The 23,595-nt window shown below is 47.9% G+C and overlaps 1 protein-coding gene across 1 annotated transcript in view; it reads left to right on the top strand.

The window, feature by feature from the left end:
- Positions 1 to 1,997: 1,997 nt before the first annotated feature.
- Znf488 (zinc finger protein 488) overlaps positions 1,998 to 23,595 on the top strand; it is a 44,308-nt gene continuing 22,710 nt past the window's right edge. Inside the window, exon 1 of the mRNA XM_071611727.1 lies at positions 1,998 to 2,074. Within this exon, the coding sequence (XP_071467828.1) occupies positions 1,998 to 2,074 (77 nt within the window). The remainder of the gene's footprint in view (positions 2,075 to 23,595) is intronic.

Below are 23,595 nucleotides of genomic sequence, written 5' to 3'. Positions count from 1 at the left end.
CAAATGGCCAAGACACGTCCAGGAAATCTTAGAAGTTCCTCAGCTGGACATGAAGAAATGATTTCTTTTCATAGACGGCTCCCTATGAAGCTGACTTTGCTAAGGAACTAGGGAGCTGGGGCTCAGGTTCCCCCATCCTTCAGTGTCCTGGAGAAGGTGTAAAATGAAAGGAACAAATCCTAGAACGATGGAAAGGGCATATTCCAGGAAGCCCAGTTCTTGTCAACTATGGTAGACTTTGATGTTTTAGCCAAAGTAGGATCCCACTCCAGACCAGGATAGCAGACAAAAAACACCTTTGCTTCTCTGTAGCACATGATGTTTGGGGGTTGCCTGACATGCAGGCGTAAAAGGGCTTGGAGACCAGCAATTGCCTCCATAGCTTCTGAGTGTTGCCCCACTGTTGTGATGAAGTACGATGTTCATTTCCAGACCAGCAGGTAGGGCTGAGAATGGAACCCAGGCCACCTCATCAGGACCAAACCCCATTTTCTCTCCCCTTCAGTGACAGCAGCTGGTACATAAGGCACAGTCCAGCTTCCCCACAGCCACGCTGAGGCAGTCAGCTATTCTTGATCATGCAGGGATTGTGCTTTGGCCGTCCCTGTGGGGAAGAGGGAAGCAAGATATGAGGGTCAGCAAACAGAGGGTAATCTGAGCAGTGACATGGGGAAAGTGCCTGAAATGCACTGGGAAATGTGGTGGGAACATATTTTGGAAACAACTTAATCAACTATATTTGTTTTACATGCAAAAGAGTGAAATCTATTTACAATTTCTTTTCTAAATAGATCTTTTAATGTGTATAGCATTAATGATACACAACGTTAGATTGGTAGGGTTTTTGTTTCTTTCTTTCTTTCTTTTGGTGGAATGTTGAAAGAATGGAAACCCTTGAATAAGTGCTGCATTAGAAATGATGAAAGCTGCTCTGCCTCCCCCTCTGGACCTCATGGTTCTTTTCCTTCTCAGTTTTCAACAAGGAAACGCAACAATATCAAAACTCATGCACAGTTGCACAGCACGGGGGTGACCCAGCCCACGTGAGAGTGGGAAAAGGTCCCGATACCTCCAATCCTGATCACCCATATCTCACCCAGCTGTTCAAATCACACCATGAGGCCCCATGCAGGGAGTCCACTCCACATGGCCTACCCTGCTGGTCACATGCATAGAACCTGTGAGCACAAGAAGAAGATTCTTTTTTTAAGTCACCATGTTTGGGTGCTTGTTACTCAGCAGTGGATAATGGGGCTGTCCTCATACTGTCCAAGATCTTGGGCAACAGCACACAGTCTTCATATCCTTCTATATCCTGCCATTCCCTGGCTGTCTTCAGAGGTCACACAAATGGCCCCTGCATTTCCAACCCATTAGCCTCTAGTCCCTGATTCCCCACTCTCAGTGGTGTCCTGATCTCAGCCACCGTAGATACTCTCTCTGGTTAATAAAATGCCAAAGTTCTTCAGGTGGCCCCTTAGGGACCCAATGTAAGGGGCTAAGATGAGGGACAAGAATGCCTCATCATATACCTCTCAAAAAATCCCATGACATGGCACTGTTAACAAGCAAGGGTACTGAGCAGAGCTGAAGGTCACAAAGTCACCATGTCAACCCTCCTGTCATAACAGCAGGGAATTCTCCCCCGGGGTGGGGGAAGGGCTGTTAAGTATCTAGTGGCAGGACATGCACATTGGTGATAAAACCGGAGGGGCGTGGTTCTTTTGCACAGTTAGAGGCAGCAGGGAAGAAGGCCAGAAGTGGACAGTCCTCAGTCTACCTGGACCCTGGCTCAGGGCCCCAAGTGTGCTCAGTATCACGGGACTACCAAAAAAATGAGGGAAAGCTGTCCCTGGGTGCTGAATTCTTCACTCTTTCTGTTGTTGCTGCTCCTACATCTGCCTATTTTTAGAGCCCAGGACTCTCCAGATACTGACCCTGAATGGGTAAACCATAATCCCTACTACCCCATTTCAGGAAAAAGCTATGAAGGGAGGATGGGTATCAAAATAACTGAAGATGAAATCCTGCAGTACTGTGATGGCATCTTTGATCTTTACTATGTCTTTGACACGTGAGTTCCCCTTCTTGCCCTGGCTCCACTTGGCCACCAGGAACCTCCATCCCTTGGGTCACATGACTGAGGGGTTGTCAGCATCTCCCAGAAGAGAAGCAGGACTAGTGTGTTGACGAGTGGAGAATCAGTATGCTCTAGCCTCCTTGATTCCTAGAGGGGGCAAAAGCCAGGAAGGCTCTTTGATCATTCACATTTAGCTTCAGCTTATTCCTAGACTCCTTTTTCTTTGGAGTGAATTTGAATAAAATGAAGGACCCCCCACCCCATGCATGGACCATCATTCTTATCCTGGTGATTTTTGAGGGCCACAAAGAGAGCCACTATGATAAGACCCTGAGATTCCAAACTTCTATGGTCCCTGCAGGTCTAAAGTAAGAGAAAGTGGACAAGAGAGAGCACAGGACAGATGGTGGGGGGTTCTCTTGTTCTCCTCAAAGGCATCTGCACATCACTGCGTAAAAGGTTTTATCAGAGGAGGGATGGGTCCAATCTGTTTTCTAAGGAGCCCTTCAGCAGCCTTGAGGAGGATGGAAGAGGAAGAGGAATCCAGGGCTGTAGGGAAAAGAGGAAGGGGTCCTAGGAGACCCAGGATGGGAAGGTTTGAGAGGCTGCTGGAAGCCCGAGGATGGGTGTGCCTAATGAGGGGAGAAGAGGGAGGACAACATCCAGGGAGCACCCTCAAGTCTAGAGCAGAAAGAGGAAGAAAGGTGGGCAGAGAGAGTGAAACCGTGCTGACAGCCACCCACTCCAGGAACGTGACTTCAGGCAGTGACAGCTTGGTGCATTGGAGAGGGAAGAGGGACTCTGCCCTATAGCTAGGTCTGCATCTTCTCTTTGTCTACCTCCTCCCTCAAGGAAGATGACTTAGGTAACTGCTGAAAAAAGCAAACCAGGGTCACTGAACTCTGAAAATAAAAGGAATCCCTTTCCTTTCTTCTCTCCTGCAGCTGCAGCATCAGAGTCTAAGTGAGCAACAATAGAATCTGCTCCCCATGACTATGTTCTGAAAAGGAAAGAAAACGCACGTTGAAATACCTTACAGTGAAGAGGGGGCGAGAGCCTGGGCCTTTCCTGGGCCTTGTCCTCTGCTGTCAGCCAGCACTACGCAGGCACTATGCAAGAGGCAGCTCCCAACCTGATACCTGCAGAGTTGATGACTCTTCCTATGGCCTTCTCTCTAGGACTTCTGCTAGGACTTTGCCTCCATGGCTCTTACCAGTAGCATCATGGAGACAGGATCCTGGCCTGGCTCTGAACAGAACTGGGGCTTCCTTGTTCTCAGAACTCAGGTCTGTGAATGGTGCTTCAGAAGGGGTCAGGATTCCCTTTCCCCTTCCTTGCTGCTCAGCAGGGAGCTCCCTGTCATCACCCTTCCTGCTGTCTGTCCAGCTGTGTTTCCCTCTCTGGGACTGCAGCCAGTATTGGGGAAGCTTTGGGAGAGATGGGGCCTTAGCAAGTCAGAAGCATTGTTCTTTCTTGAGGTTAGGACAGATGCTTTCTAATAGCTGTTCTCATGCTGCTGACTTATCTAGAAATTTTGCACAACCTCCTGTGAATGAAGGGATGGCACCACCTGTCCTTGTCCTCTCTGGCACAGCTCCAAGCTTCCTCTTGGCTCCCATTGGCCCTGGAGTCACCCTTTGCTATCTTTTCCTCAGTGGCTCACACAGCTTCTCTAGGGGAGATTCAAACTTGACCTTTCATGCCACACAGACCCAGGGGCTACCACTCCTGGAATGGTGGCAGCTCTGAGGACAGGCCCTTAGTCCTCCTTCAAGCAACCTTTTAATCCTCATGACAAAGCCTCCCTCAGACCCTGCCTCCAGATTGTCTCTGAGAAGCTGGCCTCTAATGGGCATCCCTGATTTCCTGAGATACTTCTGAAGGATTGAGGGAGTCTGAGAACCTTGATGTCCACTAAGGAGGATCCCTGCCCACCCCTTTAACTCAAAGGAAGGGCAGGTGGTATATTCATATGGTAGGCAAACAGGAGGACAGAACCAGGACAGGTGGGCTTCTCAAGGCTGACTGTGGACAATCCAGATGGCTGGGTCCACATTGGAGTAGGCCTCTAGGTCAAACCTGAGCCAAGAATGAGGTGGTTAGGAATCAGTGGGGTTTCCTTGCAGGCCTGACATTTCCAGTTGACCTGTGGATTCCTGAAACTGAAAGGTGCCCTCAGGGTTGTCCCACCTTTGGCCAGTTACTGGGCTGCACTCATCTGTTGTTGCAGACACCTGACTTGAAATGGGTATGACCTTGGGCAAGGCAACTCTGCAACTGAAGGGGTCCCCAAAGAGCACACAAGAAGTGGCATCTGGGCTCAGTATGTTTATGAGCTTCACAGCCAGGCTCACAACTCAGATGAATGGAAGAAGAGGATCTTGCAGGGCAGGCTGTTGATCCGTGTTTATCTTCCTAAGGGTCGTCTCATTTATCTTGTTTCAAGCACTTTGCTTGACCTCCCAGGCCTTCCCTTGAAACCTCAGTGGAAGGCTTTGAGACCCCCTAATGTCGGCATCCTACATTCCTGCAGAACCAGCATCACTTGGTTGGCACCAACGTCTGCCACCATTAGCAGCAAATCTTTCAGCACAGTTAAGACAATTGCTTTGCGTCAATGTCTAATAAATCTGAATTGCTGGCTTCCTTCTGAGTGGTTCTTATCAACTTAGTTCCTTGGATAAGATATGCTTTCTAGTTTCTTTTGTGCCTCTTTTATTGTTGTGATGGATGGTAGTGGTGGTGAACAAATGGGTACTTGGATCTTATAGTATGATAACTCCGGAGATCAGATCCCACACCATTTTCCATGAGTCACTGGGTTGTTTTTATTTTTGTTTATTTCTATTGCAGAAATCTGTAAATTCATATGATTTGAAACTGCTTAGGCTCTTACAGGCAATAACTCCACCCAACTCTCTGGTTGGTAGGAAATTTGGAAGAATAAGTATAATCTGGTAGTTTCCAGAGGAAGTGATATAGGCCAGGCAGAGGCATGCAAAAGGACCTCCAACCTAAGGGATAGTTCTGATCTCCCGAAAAATCCAAAAATCCAGCTGGGTGTGGTGGCGCATCCCTGTAATCCCAGTGGCTTGGGAGGCTGAGGCAGGAAGATCATGAGTTCAAAGCCAGCTTCAGCAATGGCAAGGTGCTAAGCAACTTAGTGAGACTTGTCTCTAAATAAAATACAAAATAGGGCTGGGGATGTGGCTCAGTGATCAAGTGCCCCTGACTTCAATCCCGGGTGCAGCCCTGCCAAAATTAAAAAGTCCAACACAGGAATTAGAGACCAAATGTGGTTGATCCTCTAGACCTGAATTATGGTTCTCAGGGGGCTTCTGATGGCAGTAGTGTCAAACATCCTTCCCCACCCAACCACAGAGAAAACAGGAAATGGTTTAACATAGGGCAAGTGGGGGACAGAGGAAGCCACATATCATTAACACTCAGAGGTTTTTCCAAAAAGACATATCCTTCTCAATTTTGAAACTCTGAAGACCATACTTAGTGTAAACAAATGCACTGGTCAGGCAGAAAAAGTCCCTCATTCTTGGAGACCTTCCAGTACAGGCAGATGGGGCAAGTAGCTCTGCTCTGATGAAAGTCATCTCCCAGATTGATCCACTGTGGTCTGTGGTGCTGGGGTGGTAGAGGTTTGTTAAGGAGGCCACTGGACATGGGGAAGGCAGACACTGTGAATGCCCTCTCCATAAATGCACCTCATTCACCTGTCTCCTGTCTCTTTTCTTTTCAGAGCAAAAACAATGACAAACTGGGGTGCCGTGCATGCAGCTTGGGAAGATATGGTAGAGAAGTACCTAAAGTATGACTTCTTCATGCTGTAGGCTACCCTGTACTCCAGGGAGCACTCCAATGGCAGGCAAAGGGCATGGCCATTAGTTTGTTGGGCACAGGAGTCCCTGTGGTAGGGAGCACAGAGCTCAGGGTGGTGTGCTTATCAGGAAAGAAGAGAGAGCATGCTGGTCCCAGCTAGGCACTGGCTGGCTTCTGTGTAAGAGGCAGGGCCCAGTGCAGGTACAATCATCCCTCCAGGATCTCACAGGCCAGGAAGGAAGTCAAAAGAGAAAGACCAGTAACTCAGTAATTGGCGGCTGGCTACAGGGTGCTCAGGGCCAAACGAAACAGCCAGAAAGGAAAAAAAAAAAAAAAAGAAGCAGGAATACCTGCAGAAAACGTAAAGTGTAGTATCCCAGATGATACAGAAATGTGAACTTTATCTCAAAGGATGAATATAAAAAAAACAGGATCACAGCAACCATCTACTCTACTCACCCATGACCTCTACTGAGCAGAATACTGATTAGGCTTGGAACTGAGGGTCACTCAGGGGAGGCCTGGTAGATAAGGCAGGGCAGCTTGGTGACAAGGCCATAGGGGCTCACCATGCCAGGCCAAGGGGCTTGGATTTCCTAATATGAGACATAGAGAACCACAGAAGTTTCTTTGGAGAGTAACATTGTCCAGATTGTGCTTCAGGGAAAAAACTCTGATAACTGTGTTTGAAATGAGTCAGAACAAAGGCAGGAGTAGTGAGGAGTTCAATCTTGGAGAAGTGCTGATATCTTGTTAAGGGGCGACAGGTTCCTGGGCCAGAGGACACTGAAGAGGGAGAAGGAAGAAAGGCATGTATGTGAATGGTTGCCAAGAATGGGAATGATTTCCTTTATGTAGGAGGAAGGAGGGAATTATGAGGAGGCAGTAGGCCATCCTGACACTCTCTTCTCCTGAGCCCTTCATCTCCATACACTTCAGAATCCTTCTCTAAGTTCCTCTGAGCTCCCCTTATGGCCCTAGTGCAGAAGAGATGGGGTGAGGGTGCTCAGATCAGGGAAATATGCACCTCCTGCCTGGCTGCTCGCTGACATCCAGTAGAACCAGTGCATTGCCCTTTCATGAACTGTGCTTCTTCTTCAGCGCAAAAGTACGGATTTCCTACATACTCTTTGGCACAGAAGCCACAACAAAGATGTCGCTCACTTCAAATAGGTAGGTGCTACTTTGAAGGGTGAGGCAGGCCTGACTGAGCCAGGTCACAGGGAGCTCCAAGGATCTGAAGGGTTCACTGAGACCTGTGTGGTGCTTCTATCAGTGTACATGATAGGCAGGTCCTGACACACCTAAGCACCCATATTGATTTCACCATACTGGCTCCCCAGTCCCTTCTGACCCTTGCTGTGCTAGATCCAGAAGATCTTGTAGTTTCTGAAACTCTCCATCCTCTGTTACCTGTGGCACTACCCTGTGAGGATATCCAGGATTCAGTGCGCTGGTGGAGTAGATAAGGAGACCTTTCAAGAACTATGGCCTGTGTATGGCTTGCCATGAGCAGGCCAATCTCTGTCCTGCCTCAGTGGGACAAGGTGACAGGCTGGGACCCTGAGGGGAGAGCTTGGGGCTTTGTGGAACACGTGTGCCCAGAGGTGGGAAGTTGGGCAACTTCTGATTGGCTGGGAGGTGAGGGGGAGATTTGGATGCAATTTCTGGGGCTGTAGGCAGAGTTATACTGGTACAGAAGAGAGATGGGGACGCTGAGGACAGGCTGAGTCTCTGTAGTTTTGTAATAGTCACTTTCCAGTGCCCTGGAGATAGCCAGGAACATAAGCAAACTGGATAAGCCAGCTCCAGGTTAGGTGGGGAGGCCGCAAAATGTGTAGAAAGGGTTTCCAACAGTTCTAGCTGGGAGAACAGGGAGCAGCTGACTCTGTGGGCACAGAAGGCCTGGGTGGGTGTGGGTTTGAGAGAGACCTGAGTGGGTGTGAGGTGGTAGAGTGGAAGGATGTGGGAAGGATGCTGGCAGAGGTCCCTGAGGGGCAGTGTTGCTGGGCTGGCAGCAGGAGGTGCTGGGCTGGGCAGCCCCTGGTTTGGTCTTCCCTGAATATGGTTGGGTGTGACCCACTAACCTCCTGGGCAAGGCCAGGCAGGACCAGGATTAGGACCCTCAGATCTCATCCTGTGGGACCTTCTCTCTGCCTGCAATGGAAAGCCACCCTCAAGGTCCATTCTCTCGGTTGCTTTGTTGTGCTGCTTCAGCCCTGTCACTTTGGATTAGGCAGATCTAGGGCCCCTACTTATACCATTATTGCCACCAGAGCCAGCTGCCTGCACCAATCCATGCTGTCTGCTTTAACAGCCCCTGACAGAACACATCACCCAGTCACTCTCATGAGTTGGTCACCCTCACGGACAGCCTTCAGGGCCACTACCCAACTGGGAGTCTTTTGTTTCAGGAACACATGAGGTCCTGGAACCCCAGCTATCTCATTAAGCAGGCTGGCTACTACCTTTGGCAAGGGAAAGGGAGGAGGTGGGTCAGGCCAGAATCTGTGGCAGTGAGGGATGGGAACTGACAGGACTTAGCAGCCTGACCTTTTCCAAACTCAGCTTTTTCTATGGAAGGACAGAGTGCTTAGTAGGAAGGTGTTCTCAGTGTTAAGGTTAGAATTAGAAATACTGGAGTTATTAATATTAAGAAATTCCTGACTCAAACATGCACATCCCTGGAACTTCCCACTGTCACCAGGGACATTGTCTATGCTGAGGTCCCCAAGACCTGGGTGCCATGAGGCAAGGATGAGCTCAGGAGAGCCAGATACTACCATAGAATCTGCTCACCAGCCCCCTGGCTGACCTGTTCTGGCATAGTGCTGCTGGGATCTGGGACAGAGAAGGGCACAAAATTTGTCAAAGACCCAAGACAGAATGGGGCAACTTGTCTACTTGCCTGGTTTTGTTCCATATCCGGGTGGTCTACACAGTGGATAAATCTGTGGGATAGCTCTAGAGCTGATTTCTACCTGTCCACCGTTCTATATGCATGTGTTTTTTCATCTTTTTTCTTTTTCAGGAAAACAATGCGTTATAATCTGGACTTACATTCATATCTCACACCTAAAGGAGAAACGAACTTGCAGGAAGGACTTAAAAAGGTTTGGACCACTAATGCCACAAATCAATGCTGGCTCACAATTCTTACACTATCACTGGGCTCATCTCATAGTTCTCCCTAATAATTCTTCATTTCTGTTTAGGCGAATGAGCAGATTCAAAATGCCAACTCTGGAGGTAAGCTGCCTGCTGCCTTCATCATGGTGTGTGGGTGCAGGCACAGCGACGGTGCCCCTGGAAGAGTTCTGTGTGAGGATTCCTGTGGACATCCTCCTAACTCTTACAGTCAGTTGCTCAAGTGTCAAAGAGGCAGGGCCACAAGGCAGGTTCCAGGGTGTTCCTGGATGGTTCTAAGAAGGGCACCAGGCCCTTTGTGTTCATGCATGGCTCTTGCATAAGATCCTTGACCCATTGTTGGTCCCAGGGAGCAAAAGGGAGAAAAATCGCAGCAGTCTTGAGCAGACTGAGGCCTCAGTGTAAGGAATACACTGCTCAGTTTCCCCTGCCTGGCCAGCCTTCCACTTCCTTCTCCCATCCATCTTGACTTGCCTCTTGGACCCATGTCTTGGAAAATGCACAGTTTGGCCCACCAAGAATGAATGTCCCTCTAGACTAGAAGCTTGCAGCTCCTGTCAGGAATAGATGGGTTCTGGTAGGGAACGGCACAAAGGGTCCCCTCCCCAAGTTCCTGAGTCCAAAAGTCCTGAACCACTGGGCCCACAGAGTCCACATACTATGCATGAATCAGATTATAGGCCTCTTCTGGCCTCACTGGGTCTCCTCAGCAAGAGGGTCCAGCTGTACCTCCCCTTACCCAGTTGCCAGGCTAGGGTTTATAGACAAATGGCTGGTCTTCCTCAGGGCAAAGAGCACACAGTTTGAGGTTAGCTAGAGTTCAGACCTCCTGGTAAGAATGGTTCTGAATCCCCAGTCTCCTCATCTGTAAAATAAGTCATATGCCAAATCCTCTTCTCACTTTGGGGCCTCAGGAGAGTGGGTGCTGTGTCTGGCCACATGTCTCTGGACACTGAGGCATGGGGAGCTTGGATGTCTGCAGTGGGACCATGTCACCCCATTCTCCTTTGACAGACACCAAGGTATCTAGTATAATCATTGTTCTACTTACTGGAGAAATAAAGCCACAAGCTTTACAGGAATCTAAGGAGGAGGTGAGTCCATCCAAGTCTCACCAGTGTTTTGCTCCATTTTATGTATTTTGATGATTTAGACTTATCACTTTTTTTTTTTCTCTTAGGCTGACAAAGCTCGGGGCATGGGAGCATACATTTACTGCATTGGGATGGACAGTTATAACCTAAATCAGGTACTTCAGAGCAAGAGCTCAGGTTCCCCTTTGCAGCCTAGTCAGGGAAGTTCCCAAAGGCAGCCTCCTAGAGCCTGTCTGGTTTTCTCATCTGCCCTAGGGGTCAGAAGCAGATGCAGAAAGATGACCAACATGTTTGAGTAAACTGGTCCCATGCAGGGGCAGGTATTTGAGCTTCCTAGTCCCTGAGTCTGGACTTCAGGCAGAAGCCGGCCTCTTGTCAGTGAGCATCTGACACTCTATTTTCCCAACAGCATGAGAGCAAGACATCGTGTCCTGAATCTGGGCACCTCCTGCATCCTCATGTTCCTATCTCTCTCTATTATAGATGCAAGAAATAGCAGACAGTCCAGAACACATCCTTGAAGTAAAAAAATCACCCGAGCAACTGCATGACTTAGTTGACCTGGTGAGTAAGCCTGGATGTGAGCAAAGGTTGGCAGTGGCATCTCACAGGTGCCCCTGTGGCTCATATGCCCCCTTCTTTCTCAGTTTGGAACTAAGACCTGCCTGGAACTCAGATCTGTGGAACCTTCCCCTCTATGTGTAGAAGGTGAGAACTGAGGAGTCTACTGTAGACAGAGGGTTGTATGCCTCCATGCGTGCAGAAGCAGTGTTGTATGTGTGTGAGTTGCATTGCATATGCAAGTACTGTAAGATGTGTATGCAGTGTGTGTGTGTTCATGTGTGTGTGTGTGATATTTTATGCATTGATAAGATTGCACATTTTGCATCATTTGTGATATGTGAGGTGTGTATGATGTATGCTGTGTGAGTGGTGGGGTATGATTGTGATTTGTGTATGTGTTTTCAGAGTGACTTTGCTTGTGCTGTGTGTACACAGTGCTATCTTTGTGGTATGTCTGATAAGTGGTTTTGTGTGTGGTATAGGTGTACATCTTGTGTTGTGTTTGAAGTTTCTGTGAGATATGTGTGAACATGTGGCATGCACACATAAATATGTGTATGATGTGGTAGGTTTGTGTTTTATGGCATTGGAATGTATGTTATTCCTAGTATATGAGCCATATGTGGTGCCTGTGTATTATATGTGGTATGTGGTATGTGTGGTCTGATGAGCGATGTGTATTTGTGGTATATATGGTGGGTGTTATGATGTGGTATATGATGTGGTATGTGTATGATATGTGTTGTGTGTATTGTGGTGTGTGTGCCTTGGGAAGTGTGTGTGATGTGTTTGTGTTCGGTGCTGGAGCAAGTGCATGTGGGGTGTGCAGTGTGAACTGTGCTGTGTGTGCACTCAGTGTGTGTGTTTGAGTATAATGGGGAGGGTGGATGTGGGTGAGTATCTATGGGACTGTGCATAGGTATATATATGATGTGCCTTGTCATGAATGTGAAATGTCAGGAATGAAGCTGTGGCTATGTGTCAAAGCACCATTTTTTTAATCTTATAACAAAAATTTAATTGTAAGTTTAGAAAAATATATGGAGTATTTAAAAAATCCTCAAAGGAACTGGCAAATGGAATGCCATGACATATGAAAAGGTCAACAGAAGCTAAGTATCCTCTACTCATAAGACTTGGTACTGGAAATGATTTGGTTGAGATTTTTTTTTAATTTTAGAATATTTGGGTGGACATAATAGGCTTCTTGGGGGATGAGACTTAAGTTAACAAGACCTTTATTTACATACTACATACACATGTTCTGAAGATGACTTTTTATGATATGTTTAGTGCGTCTGCATTTTTTTTTTTTTTTGGCAGCACAACATTTCATTTCTCTGGTTGTACACAATGTAGCGTCACACCATATGTGCAGTCATCATGTACCTAGGGTAATGATGTCCATCTCAGTCCACCATCTTTCCTGCCCCCATGCACCCTCCCCACCTTCCCTGCCTTTTGCCCAAATTTCCTCCTATGCCTCCTGCCTCCCTGTTATGGTTGAGTATCCACTTATCATAGAGAACATTCAGCCTTTGGTTTTGGGGGATTAGCTTACTTCACTTAGCATGATATTCTCCAATTCCATCCATTTACATGCAAATGCCATGATTTTATTCTCTTTTAATGTTGAGTAATATTCCATTGTGTGTATATACCCCAGTTTCTTTATCCATTCATCTATTGAAGGATATCCAGGTTGGTTCCACAGATTAGCTATTGTGAATTGTGCTGCTATGAACATTGATGTGGCAGTATTACTATAGTATACTGATTTTAAGTCCTTTCAGTGTAGACCGAAGAGTAGGATAAAAGCAATCGTGAAATTCATTTGGAAAAATAAGAGACCCAGAATAGCCAAAGCAATTCTTAGCAAGAAGAGTGAAGCAGGAGGCATTACAATACCAGACTTAAACTATACTTCAAAGCTATAGTAACAAAATGACATGGTATTGGCATCTACATTTTAATTGTGACTTGTCACCTAAGGTTACGTGTAGAATATTCTACTTGAGTGATGTAGTACTGAAAGTATTCTGGATTTTGAAGCATTTCAGTTTTTACCTGTTCAGATAAGGAGTGCTCAACCAGTATGTCAAAAGCAATTTAAGACTCATCCCAGAAAGCCCAGTTAGAAGTGGGATTTGAAAAATCAGTAGTTTGTACATCCACAAAAACAGGGAAACAAGGTGATTATGTCAATGGATATAGAAAAAGAACTAGGCAAACTCAACTTCTAGTTGAATTCCTAATGGTAACAAAGGAAGCTTGGCAAACACCTCCACCAATTCAACCAGGGCTCATGTCACCCAGTGGTTAACGGGCCACATCTGTTATCTGTCCCTGAGGGATGGACCTGACCAGCATGATGGCTCTGTCTATCCAGAATCCCTGCCTCAGTGTGCTAAGGACATAATTCTGTGGTCTTGGGGGATGGCCACCTCTCTGTCACAAGCACTGTGTGCAGCTCTGGCCCCACATGGTTGGCGTCCTCACACTGTGGTTGATAGACAGAGCCTTCAGCCTCCTCCCTCTGGTGACAGCTCAGCTGCTACAGTGGCCTCAGCCTAGGCAGCTGGGGCCTGGCCGCTCTGCCCTTCTAGAGGAGGCTCCATGGCCACAGGCTATTGGCAGCAGCACTGTGTGCACATCTGCTACCTGTGGCACCAGGTCCACGGCAAAGTGCCAGATATCTGAGGACTGCACTGTGGTCTAAAATGGATAGAAATAGCACTGTCAGGACTGTCGGGGACACAGAGGTAGTGACTGGCTTAGCACCTGGCAGCTGGTGGGTCCTGATATTTCCATCCTGGTCCTTGGCTCAGCACTCCCTCCTGCCCCTGTGTATGTTGGGCAAAAGTGGGGAGACTGTAGTGCTGAGGGGGTGGAGGTGGACTCAAGGACCCCCGTTCCACCATACGGCCTCTTCTGCTTCTGGTTTAAAGCAGCTCAAGTGGCTGGTGCATGAGTGTCATTATGTGCCGAGGACACATAGGCCTTGACATCTGAGCAGTTGGGACAAACCCCCAGTGAGGATATGAATTGTCACTCCTTCTCTCAACAGCTGAGCCAAGATGATGGGCACATCCAAACACCAGCTCAGCCATTGAACTGTTCATTTATTGGTCATTTTGTTCAAGGGTGCCACACCTAAACTGACAGTCAATTAGAAAGGAAGCCCAAAGTAGGAACCTGGGCTCTATTTCTCAGGCTGTCCATGAAATCAACCCATACATCAGGAAACCTGAGGAAGGAAGCCAGATACAGATGTTGATTCTTGGTTAGTTCTCTAGCCTGTGGCATCTCAAGTGTTGTCTGGGACTAGAGAAAGCCAAGTTGAGGCACCACACTGGTATAAGGAAGTGTTTGGTGACCCCACTGAATAAGTGACCTCTGGTCCTTGATGTATCATGGAGAGGCAGGGATGAAGGATCCTGTGCTGTCCTCAGGATCTGCAGCTGAGACAGGAAGTTTTCTGTGATGGATTCTCCTGGGTATGGTCAGTGCTTCCCTGTCCTGCACCCTGTGTCCTGGCCCTGCTCTTGGGTCTTGTACCTGAAAATGATGGGATTTCAGGGTGGAGAGAGTCATACCTGAGTTGGTCCCTGGAACCAACATCTCTTTCATGTGCTTATTGGGTCAGGGATGGTGGGTGAGGGCTCCAGAGCTTGTAAGGTCCAGCCTATGTACATCAGTATGGAGCATCCTTGACATTAGATAAGTTTTTTCTCCCCTGAGGGACCCAATGTTTTTGGTTCAGATACACTTTGTAGCAGCCCCTGGAAATTCCATCTTGGGAGTAGACCCCCAGGAGCAGTAAAATCAAAGAGAGCACAGAGCCCAGCTCTATTTCATTAAAACCTTTGAATGCTGTTCTTGTAGGATCCAAGCCAGTAATTTTAAAAGGATATGGATTTAATAATGGAATGACTAACGACCAAATTATCTGCAGATTCAAATTCAGTGATTCCAAGGTCATTGGTAAGTCGCCCCCTCAGTATCTCTTAGTAATACATTTTCCACACAAATCTATGATTCCCCTCAGCTGGCTGTCTCTATTGCATGTTATGGGGTTGGAAGCAGTGTGGACAAGTGAAAGGAGAGACCTAGATGAGATGCCCAGCCACCTCATCTTTCATATGCAAAGCAGTAAGGTAATACATCCCTAGCACAGGAAGAGCACCTTAGAGCAGCACTCCACCCTTCAGTGAAACTGGGTTTGGGGCTGACCTGACCTCATAGCAGCATTTCCCCACTCCATCATTGATTTTCTTCCCTGGGAACAGAGGACCTGAACCTCGAGACTGCCATTAAGAAGTGCATCAATCAGGCTGGATTTCTGAGCCTGGCCAAGTACGAATATAAGCCTTCAAGGGAGGGAGCATTTACCTTGTCATACTGGTATAACAAAATGCTGACTGAAAAATGATAGCAACCAAAGTATTCCATTTAACCAGTATGCTTCACTTGCAAAGGCCTCTCCTCTCAGCAAGGTTATGTTGGGCTTTCTGCTCATTCCCACCTGAAGCCCCTGCACAGTAGGCTCAGTGACACTACCCACCCCCTACACACACACACACACACACACACACACACACACTCCTGCACTGCAGGGAATACCCAACTGAAAAGTCAGTGTACACCTCTGTGGGGATTTTTTTTTCCTACAGTTAATCCAAATATTTCATCCTCAGAAGCAAACACTTTCCCCTAGCAAAATTTTTCTGATTCCTTCTTACAGTCAGCATCAATGGGAGCATGAAATAGTGGTTCAGAAATTCATGGGTGATAGGGTGTTGATTTAAGGCAAACAAACCGGTTTAGATGACAATAAGCCCTTTCCTAAGGAATATCTGTGACCTAATCTCAAAAAGAGAAAAAGTATATAAATTGCTCTTTTGTGTAATATGAAAAAAATCAATTTTATATTTAAGTTATAAAGTTTATGACTATTCTTACATTATTTATTTTACTTTTTTCTACAAAAAATGATGAACCATCCAAATGCAGATATAAGGAATAAAAAATATTCCCCCCATCCCAAATTCAAACATGAATACTGTTGGCACTCTCAAATTCTCCATAAGTTTAATTTTACTTGAATGTGATACTTTAAAAGAGAAACTGAAATGGAATAAACAAACTTTTGGGCATCACATAAACATTTCTTCATGGGACAGATCTGTTCCCAGTGTTGCTTGAGGTGTCAAGAAAAGGATAGAGAAACTCAGAGCTCAGGGATGTAGGTGGGATTTCTTCTGTTTGGTCTCTGTGCTCTTTTGTAAAATAGCAAAATATTTCTAAAAAGATAAGCCTTTTTTTTTTACAATTGAAGAACAACATTTATATCTAATATTATTAGGAGTAGAGAAAGGTCTTCTGCGACCCTCCCTGGAGTTTGGGCCCTCCAGTGGACAGTCTTCCTGATGGAGACAGCAGAGCATCATCCCTGCCCCATGGCTCAGCCCTGGCACTGCAGCTCAGGGACCTTCACAGTCCTTCATCTGTGCCCAGAGGTCGGCTGGTGCAGAGCTGTGGTTCTGGCCTCCATGGAGGTGAAACCCAGCTCCCCATGCTTTGGAAAGCCTGGGTCACGAGGAAAGAGAGGAAGGAACCCAGAGGAATGGTTCCTCCCAGAAGCACATATGGCAGGTCCTCTGAGGCTATTCATTTCAGCCTGAAGAGGTGAAGTCATGGACTTAGGAAACTGGCAGATTCTGCAATTAAAGCCAGCAAGGTTGCAGATCTGCTCTCACCTCCTGATTTGGATCAGGACTGAGAAGATCCCAATGCTGCAAGTTATGGAGCTCTTCTGACCCTCCCAAGTGAGGGGAGGAGAAAGAAAGAGAGGATCTCTGTTCATTCCTCAGGTTTCCCCATCTCACCACCATCGACCTAGTCCCTCCGGTCAAAACCCAAATATCATCCTTAATTCCTCTTAGCTTTTTCTCCATATCCTTTCTACCAGCAAGCTCTATAAAATGTGTCCAAACATCATTTAAAATCTGTGCAACCCCTGAAAGATTCTTCAAACTTGGAATAAAATTCAAAGATCCCACCCCCACCCCAATCTCTTAGCTCATTTCCTTCCATCAACAAGTTCAGGAGTTCATGCCTCAAGGCCTTGGCACATGCCACTCCCAGAACACTCTTTCCTTGCATTGTTCCCTGGCCTCCTAGGTTTGGTTTCTGATCAAACATCAATACCTCTCTAGTTCAATGGCAACAGTCCACAGCATACAAAAGTGGCAAGAACTGTACAATGTACTTGAGGACCCCATCTTCTACTCGAGATCACTATTAAATTGCTTAGGGGTCAGGCTAGCTTGCCCGAGGCTATCAGAGTGCCATGGGGTGGATGGAAAGGTCCACTGACATTCTTCTCATTTCATTGTCTCTTAGATTTCCATCCAACTGCTATGAACATGACATCATTAACATGTCCTAAACCAGACGTACAACTCGGAGAGTAAGTGTCTATGATTCTGGACTCTAGAGGTCCAGAGACAATTGCCTTCATTAATTTGTACAGAAAGTGGGATGTCCCCTCTACAAGGCAGTTCACATCTACATGCTTTTGATCTAAGGACACGTATGTCACTTGCCCTTTGCTGACCTTCAAGGTATTCAGGGGTCCACAGTGGTCCAGGTTTTGCTGAGGGAAAGAAATGAAAGGATGTGCCTCAGGACTGGTCCCTTTGCTCCAAGTCACCTTTTAGAGCAAAGATGACAAATCTTGTAAATAAAGTGGGCATAAGAGCATGAAGCAGTTCTTCTATTCCCTTAGACCATGGCCATGCTGGCATCATAGGGTATGAGGTCCCCTCACTGCCTGAGCCATTGTCATTGGCAGTGCTGCAGATGTTGGCCTCATAGTACTCTGGACAATAAGCTCTCATGACTTCCTTCTGTGCTCTCTAATGGCCTCAAATTTCCAGAGGCATTACCATGAGGAGAGCTGTGGCCTCCACCTTGAGCCAAGACCAGAATCTTGTCCCTACAGGCTGCTTCTCATTGTCTACCCTTCCCATGCCCTAGAACCATCACAGTTGAAGTCAGCCTGAACAACGGGAGGAACTTTCTGTACCGCCCTATCCCTGTGAATACCACTATGGATTGTGTGAGTACCTGGGGGCAAAGGGCTACAACCCCATCTGGACTGTCTAGAGCCCCAGCTCTGGGTAGAGGTGCACCCTGGGGAGACCTAAGGGCAGAGGGTCTTAGGCAGAACTGTGAAGCAGCTTGTACAGGTTAGGGTCATCAGATGTCCCCATCCTGTATTCCCCCTGGGCAGTGGAGGCTGGAGGTTGGCTGTTAGGATATTGTCTAGGATGTCTCCAGGTGGGATTTCCAGGTATAAGGATCTGGAGGGTTCCACTAGTTGGATAGATGTGTGCCACTGAATGTGTGTTCCAGTCACTGACCAACTCTGGACCCCTTCCCCAAAGCCTCCTTGATTACACCTCTTTCATTTGCAGTACCCTCAACCTCCTCTGCTCTCTTTCTCTTGGGCTTCCTAGCTGTCCCCCGTCTGCTTGTTCCCTCTCACCTGCAGTGCTCCCACCCCTGCTGTGGTGTGTGGCCTAGCTTAGCTCCACCTCATGTAGGAACCTTAGCCCAGGGCAGCATGAGGGGAGCATGTACTTGAGAGGCGGAAAACATACGCCCACTTGATACCACCCTTGAGTCCTATTTCAGTTTGTGAGGCTCCCCACAGATTGGACAGCTCCCCTTTGCGTCTGCCTTGGCATGTTCCATTGTACTCATGTACAGATTAGACTGGTGGATTCAAACATCTGAATACTGAATAGTCTAACTCCCCTCTCCCCCACCCACAAGAACCTTCCCAGAGACAGGCAAAATTAGGAAAAAGCTGGCTCTGGTGATTCATGCCTATCATCCCAGGAACCTGACTTGGGAAGCCGAGGCAGGAGAATTCCAAGTTCAAGATTAGCCCGAGTAACTTAGCAAGAATCTGTCTCAAAATAAAAATAAAAAGGGCTAAGGGTATAGTTCAGTGGTCAAATGTCTGTGGTTTCAGTCTCCAGTAATGCCCCAAAGAGCACAGGAGTAGGCTATTGTCTCCAATCCGGAAAAGCAGCTATCACTGTCACCCTCTCCTTTCAGCCACCTGTTTCTTGGGTACCGCTCTGTGGGCTTTGCAGCCTTCTCTTTAAGCCAACACATGAGTCAGGGGCTAGCAGGGAAAACTGTGCCCATGGGATATCCTGGGCTTCCTGAACAGTGAATGACAACCAGGAGATCTGTCCCCATTCCTTAAGCACCATGTGAGCCTGGGCCTGTGCTATCTCTAAACTCTCTGAAATCACAAGTGCCCAAGAAGGAGGGTTGATACTTCACTCTGTGCAGAGGTGCAAGCTGAGGCTCAGAGGGAGGAGAGGTGAGTCCATGCCTCCAGAGCCAGAAAGTGGGAGACAGGCAATGGTAAGCAGTCAGTTCTCCTGCCCATGCTTTTGGACCTGCATATCTATGTGTCCCTAGAATCCTGACACCTCCACATTTGAACGCCTCTACTTTTTTGTGGTCATTGTTAAACTTTGTACTCTCAGCCAAAGCCAGCAGTGAGGATGGGGTTTTTCAGACTGCAGAATATCCTGGGCCTTTCTGGGGCAGAGCCATTGAGCAGGGCCAGAGATGGTATCTGCTGCTTTCTGGGAACCATACCTGTATGTGGACCCTTGAAGACAGTCAACCTGGGGGAAAAAGTGAGCAGAATGGGATGCCAAGTAGTAGGCACATGGAAAAGGCATTCCTGGGCCCTTCTCAGGCATCTGCTTCTAGGATTGTCAGCTGGGTATACTTCACATGATGACCTCTTTCTCCCACAGGCCCCTCCCTTAAAACCTGTTATCACTGAGTACCCCACCTACCCACCAGAGGTTTATTCACCCGCACCGAGGCCTCCAAGCCCGAAGATTACTCCACCTCCGAAGCCTACAATCCCAACCACTCCACCCCCAACAACTACAGCCCAGGCCATCACTCCATCACCAACTTTCATTTATGTAGAAGCTGATCCAACCCCAGAAGAAAAGCTTCTCACATTGGTGCTGTCCCTGCTATTGATCCCAGTGGTGCTGTGGTGGATCTGGTGGTTATGCTTCCGGAAAGTGAGTATATTCCGCCCAACTAGGGGCAAGCACACGTGAAAGCATCATGATCTAGCTTGTGGACAATTTACCATCTGCATTGAAACTGCAGAGGTACAACTAGCATCTTCACAAAACCAGACCCTCCTCAACATGGGCACCCATAGGGCATCCTGCCCAAGCTTATGCAGGGCATAGGTCAGGCATGCCTGGACTCTGAATAAGGTCTGCCCTGACCTCTAGACAGAGGCCGCCCAAGAACCCCTGAGAAAAGGGCTAGCTCTTTGCAACTAAAGTCCTCAGATAGACAAGAGGACAGAATCTCCCACAAATTACTGATGGTCCCAAATGCAGGAAGGCACTGACCAGGGAAGATTAGTAACTTCTGGGATAGAAATACTATTAAAACCAACAGGGATTTTGGTTTTAATCTGAACATTTTAGTACCTTCTAACATTCCTTCATCTCTCATTGCTAAGCCCAGGCTGCGCTCCAGAGATAAAGAAATGAAAAATCCACCATCCTGCTTATAGAGAGCTCACAGTCTTGCATTTGTGAAGCACATGAGTTGAATGATAGCATCTTACATGTACCCAGTGTCCTGGGCAAAACAGAACAATAGCAAAGGACTGAGAATGGCACCTTGGAGCAATAGGGAGGACAGAGGCTCTGGTGAGAACTTTCCAGAGAGCTGTAGGACAGAAGCAGAAAGAGCAGGATAGGGAGGACAGAACACCCAGCACAGAGCAGGCCGGTCCTATCTCTGCCCAGAAGAGCAATGAGCAGAACAAGCCAATTGACTGTTCCAAAGGCCAGGAGGTCCGTAAGAGCTCTAAAGATAGCAAGGTTCTCCCAGAGGAGGGGAGAGGAGAGTGTGTTCTGGCTGCAGGTGGGATTTGGGCAGATGTGCAGCACTTCATCAACTGAGTCTCTTCAGGCACTGGCACTTGGGCCTGGATCATCTTTTCTGACCCTATAGGGAAATATGAGGATTCTTCTGGGTCAGACTGAGCCTGCTGAACACAAAACCACAAGTACTAAATGCCCACATAGACACCAAGCCTGTGTGCTGTCTCACCACTCCATCTGAGGGTTCTCTGTTGACAGGGCCCCCCCCCCCCCCCGCAAAAAAAACACCCACCAGTGTTAGTCAGCCTTCTGTTACTGTAATAAAATCCCTGAGATAACGAACTTAAGAGGATAAAAGACTTATTCTGGCTCACAGTTTTGGAGCTTTCAGTTCATGAACATTTTTGGCCCTTTGCTTCTGATCCTGACTGAGGCAATGCATTCTGATGCGAAGATGTCTTAGAGGAAATCCTTACCTTATGGCTGGAATTGAAAGAGAGGAAGTAGAGAAGCACAGTGTCCCCTCCCAAGGCTTATCTCTATTGACCTGACTTCTTGCCACTATGCCCCACTTCCCAAGTAATAAACTACCTCCAAGAGCACCATAGGTGGGGATCAAACATTTAGCACATAGGCATTTGGGGGAAATCTATCCAACCCATAGCAGCACCTCACAGCCTCCCACTCCTTTGTGTCTGTTTAACATTCTAGGTCAAGCCACCACCGCCACAGATAATAGAGGTGAGTCAAGCTTTGGATCCTGACATTGTCACATGCCTCGGGAGAATGACCAGCAAAAGAGAGGCATCATGAAGCTTGTTTCCAGAATCTCCCACGTATTTTGGCAAAGAAGAGGGGGACAGAGTGTTGAGGGATAGTGGGACAATGATGTCAGCCCTCTAAGCACCACTCACCTCCAGCTGACCATGAGGTCATGGAGACCACAACCCTCCAGGCTCCATCATGCTGAACATGGATCTTTATCACAGACTCACCACCTTGGGGTCCTCTTTCAGCATCTGTAGCCATCATTGCTAACTAACTGGGCTTTTTGTGGCTCCCAAAGGGCTTCTGCAAGATGTTGGATACTCCAGGAGGCTTTCTGGAATTGAAGCCATTGACCCCGATCCCCATCTCCAGACTCTGATGGTCTGTTTGGCTTCTCCTTAAAGTGTCTTCATCCCTGTCTCCTGGCAGGAATGAACATAGGCTTGGGTAGCCTTAGGGATCTCAGAACCAAGGGTAGAAGGTCTCTTGACCATCCCCGGAGTCTGAAGAAGGCCACCCTAAGTGAGCATAGCCACCAAGGCTGAGTGAGCTTCCCATAACCCGTGAGTGTCCGCAAGGTACTGGGGAGGCCACATCTGCACTTGGCAGAGCCAACTGGAAGCATCAGTCACTTGCAAAAGGAGGGTCACTGAACAACCTCCAGATCAGGCTCCTGCCTGCAAGGTAGCCTCCAGGGAGCTAAGAGCACAAAAATGAGGTTGTTGGCAGTTAGAGAAAGGCCAGTTTGGCAAACTGGGAAGTTGGCTGTTTTTTTCATAGAATACACTCCCCCTAGATAGGGTGCTACTCATTGGTCATTTCATGTACCTTAAAACATGAGTTGAGTGGTCCCACAGTACAGGTGGCTGTGTCCAGCTCCCCAGAAGCTACAGACAGGGACACAGACAACTTCTTTTTTCTCCTAGAAACTAAAAGAGAAGCCACCTCCTCCCCCAGCACCACCTGTGAACGTGTGTCCCACTATAATACTCTGCTGCTGTGCCTGCCGTGGTGTGAGTGTGAACCGAGGCATGGAGGTGAGAAGAATCCTGGGAGGGGGTGTCTGGCATCTCTGACCCCCAGCTGGACTCAGGATAGGGCAGGTGGTTAACATTACAGAGTTTGGGATCTGAGAGGGGACATGGCTTATGGGACTAGACCTGGATCCCTTGATACAGGAGGACAACGAGAGGCCCATGCTACCCTCATGGCCAGGAGAGGTCAGCATGCATGGGGGCTCACACCTTCTCTGCAAGCCTGTCCTAGTCCCAGGGGCCCCCTTTGACCAGTGACCCCTGGCTGATGTCTGGCTAGACTCTGGTTTTTACTGACAGAAGCTTTAGCTCCATTCCCTTGGGTGTCAGTCTCTGGCCTGCCGGTGACGAATCAAAGCACAGTAAGTAACAAGTTGGGTTACGAGGTCAGGGACAATAGAAACAAAACAGAAACACTCCCGAAACACCTTTTGTCCACCGTGAAAATTCTGAAAATGCCACCAGCACTAGGCATTCCCCTGTAGGAAGAGCAAGGCAAAGAGCTGACTCAGGGACCCTACCACCCACTGAGATGGGGCGATCAGAGCCACAGGGAGGAGTGACAAAAATGGAGACCCTAAAAGTGTCACAAGCTCACCGTGCAAGAGTTGAGTCAGGGACACAAATAAAACAATTCAGTCTGAGGAACCCTCCTTTGTCTGTAAGTACCAGAGTCCACCTGGGTGAGGGAGAAGCTGGCCAGACAGCAGCCATGGACCCAGGACATGGACCCAGGACAGGGGTGCAGAGGCTCCCACAAGTCTGGTGTTGAGAAAGAAATAGCCCCAGTTTTCACTGGCTGTGTCCTCTTTTTATGTCCTGCCTCTGAGATGAATGCATCCCTTCAGGAAGCCTCCAGTACCCCTGAAGCCTCTCAGGCAGCTGAGAAGCCATCTCTGCCTCTCCCATCACTGTGGGTCACAAAGAAACCAAAACACACCCTCCAGAGAAGGAGTCACTTCCAGTGGGCTGTTGCAGTCTTCAGGGCCTGGCCCCAACCACACCACCCAGGACCACTCAGGGCTCAGTGGGTCCTGAATTGTAGGACCTTAGGCAATGTGCTGCCTCCCTCTCATCCAGGGCCTCTTTCTGGCCTCCTTCCTGCCTTCCTT

Source organism: Marmota flaviventris, chromosome 4, assembly GCF_047511675.1.
Source record: "Marmota flaviventris isolate mMarFla1 chromosome 4, mMarFla1.hap1, whole genome shotgun sequence".
Taxonomy (NCBI): domain Eukaryota; kingdom Metazoa; phylum Chordata; class Mammalia; order Rodentia; family Sciuridae; genus Marmota; species Marmota flaviventris.
This window is presented reverse-complemented; position numbering and strand designations above follow the sequence as displayed.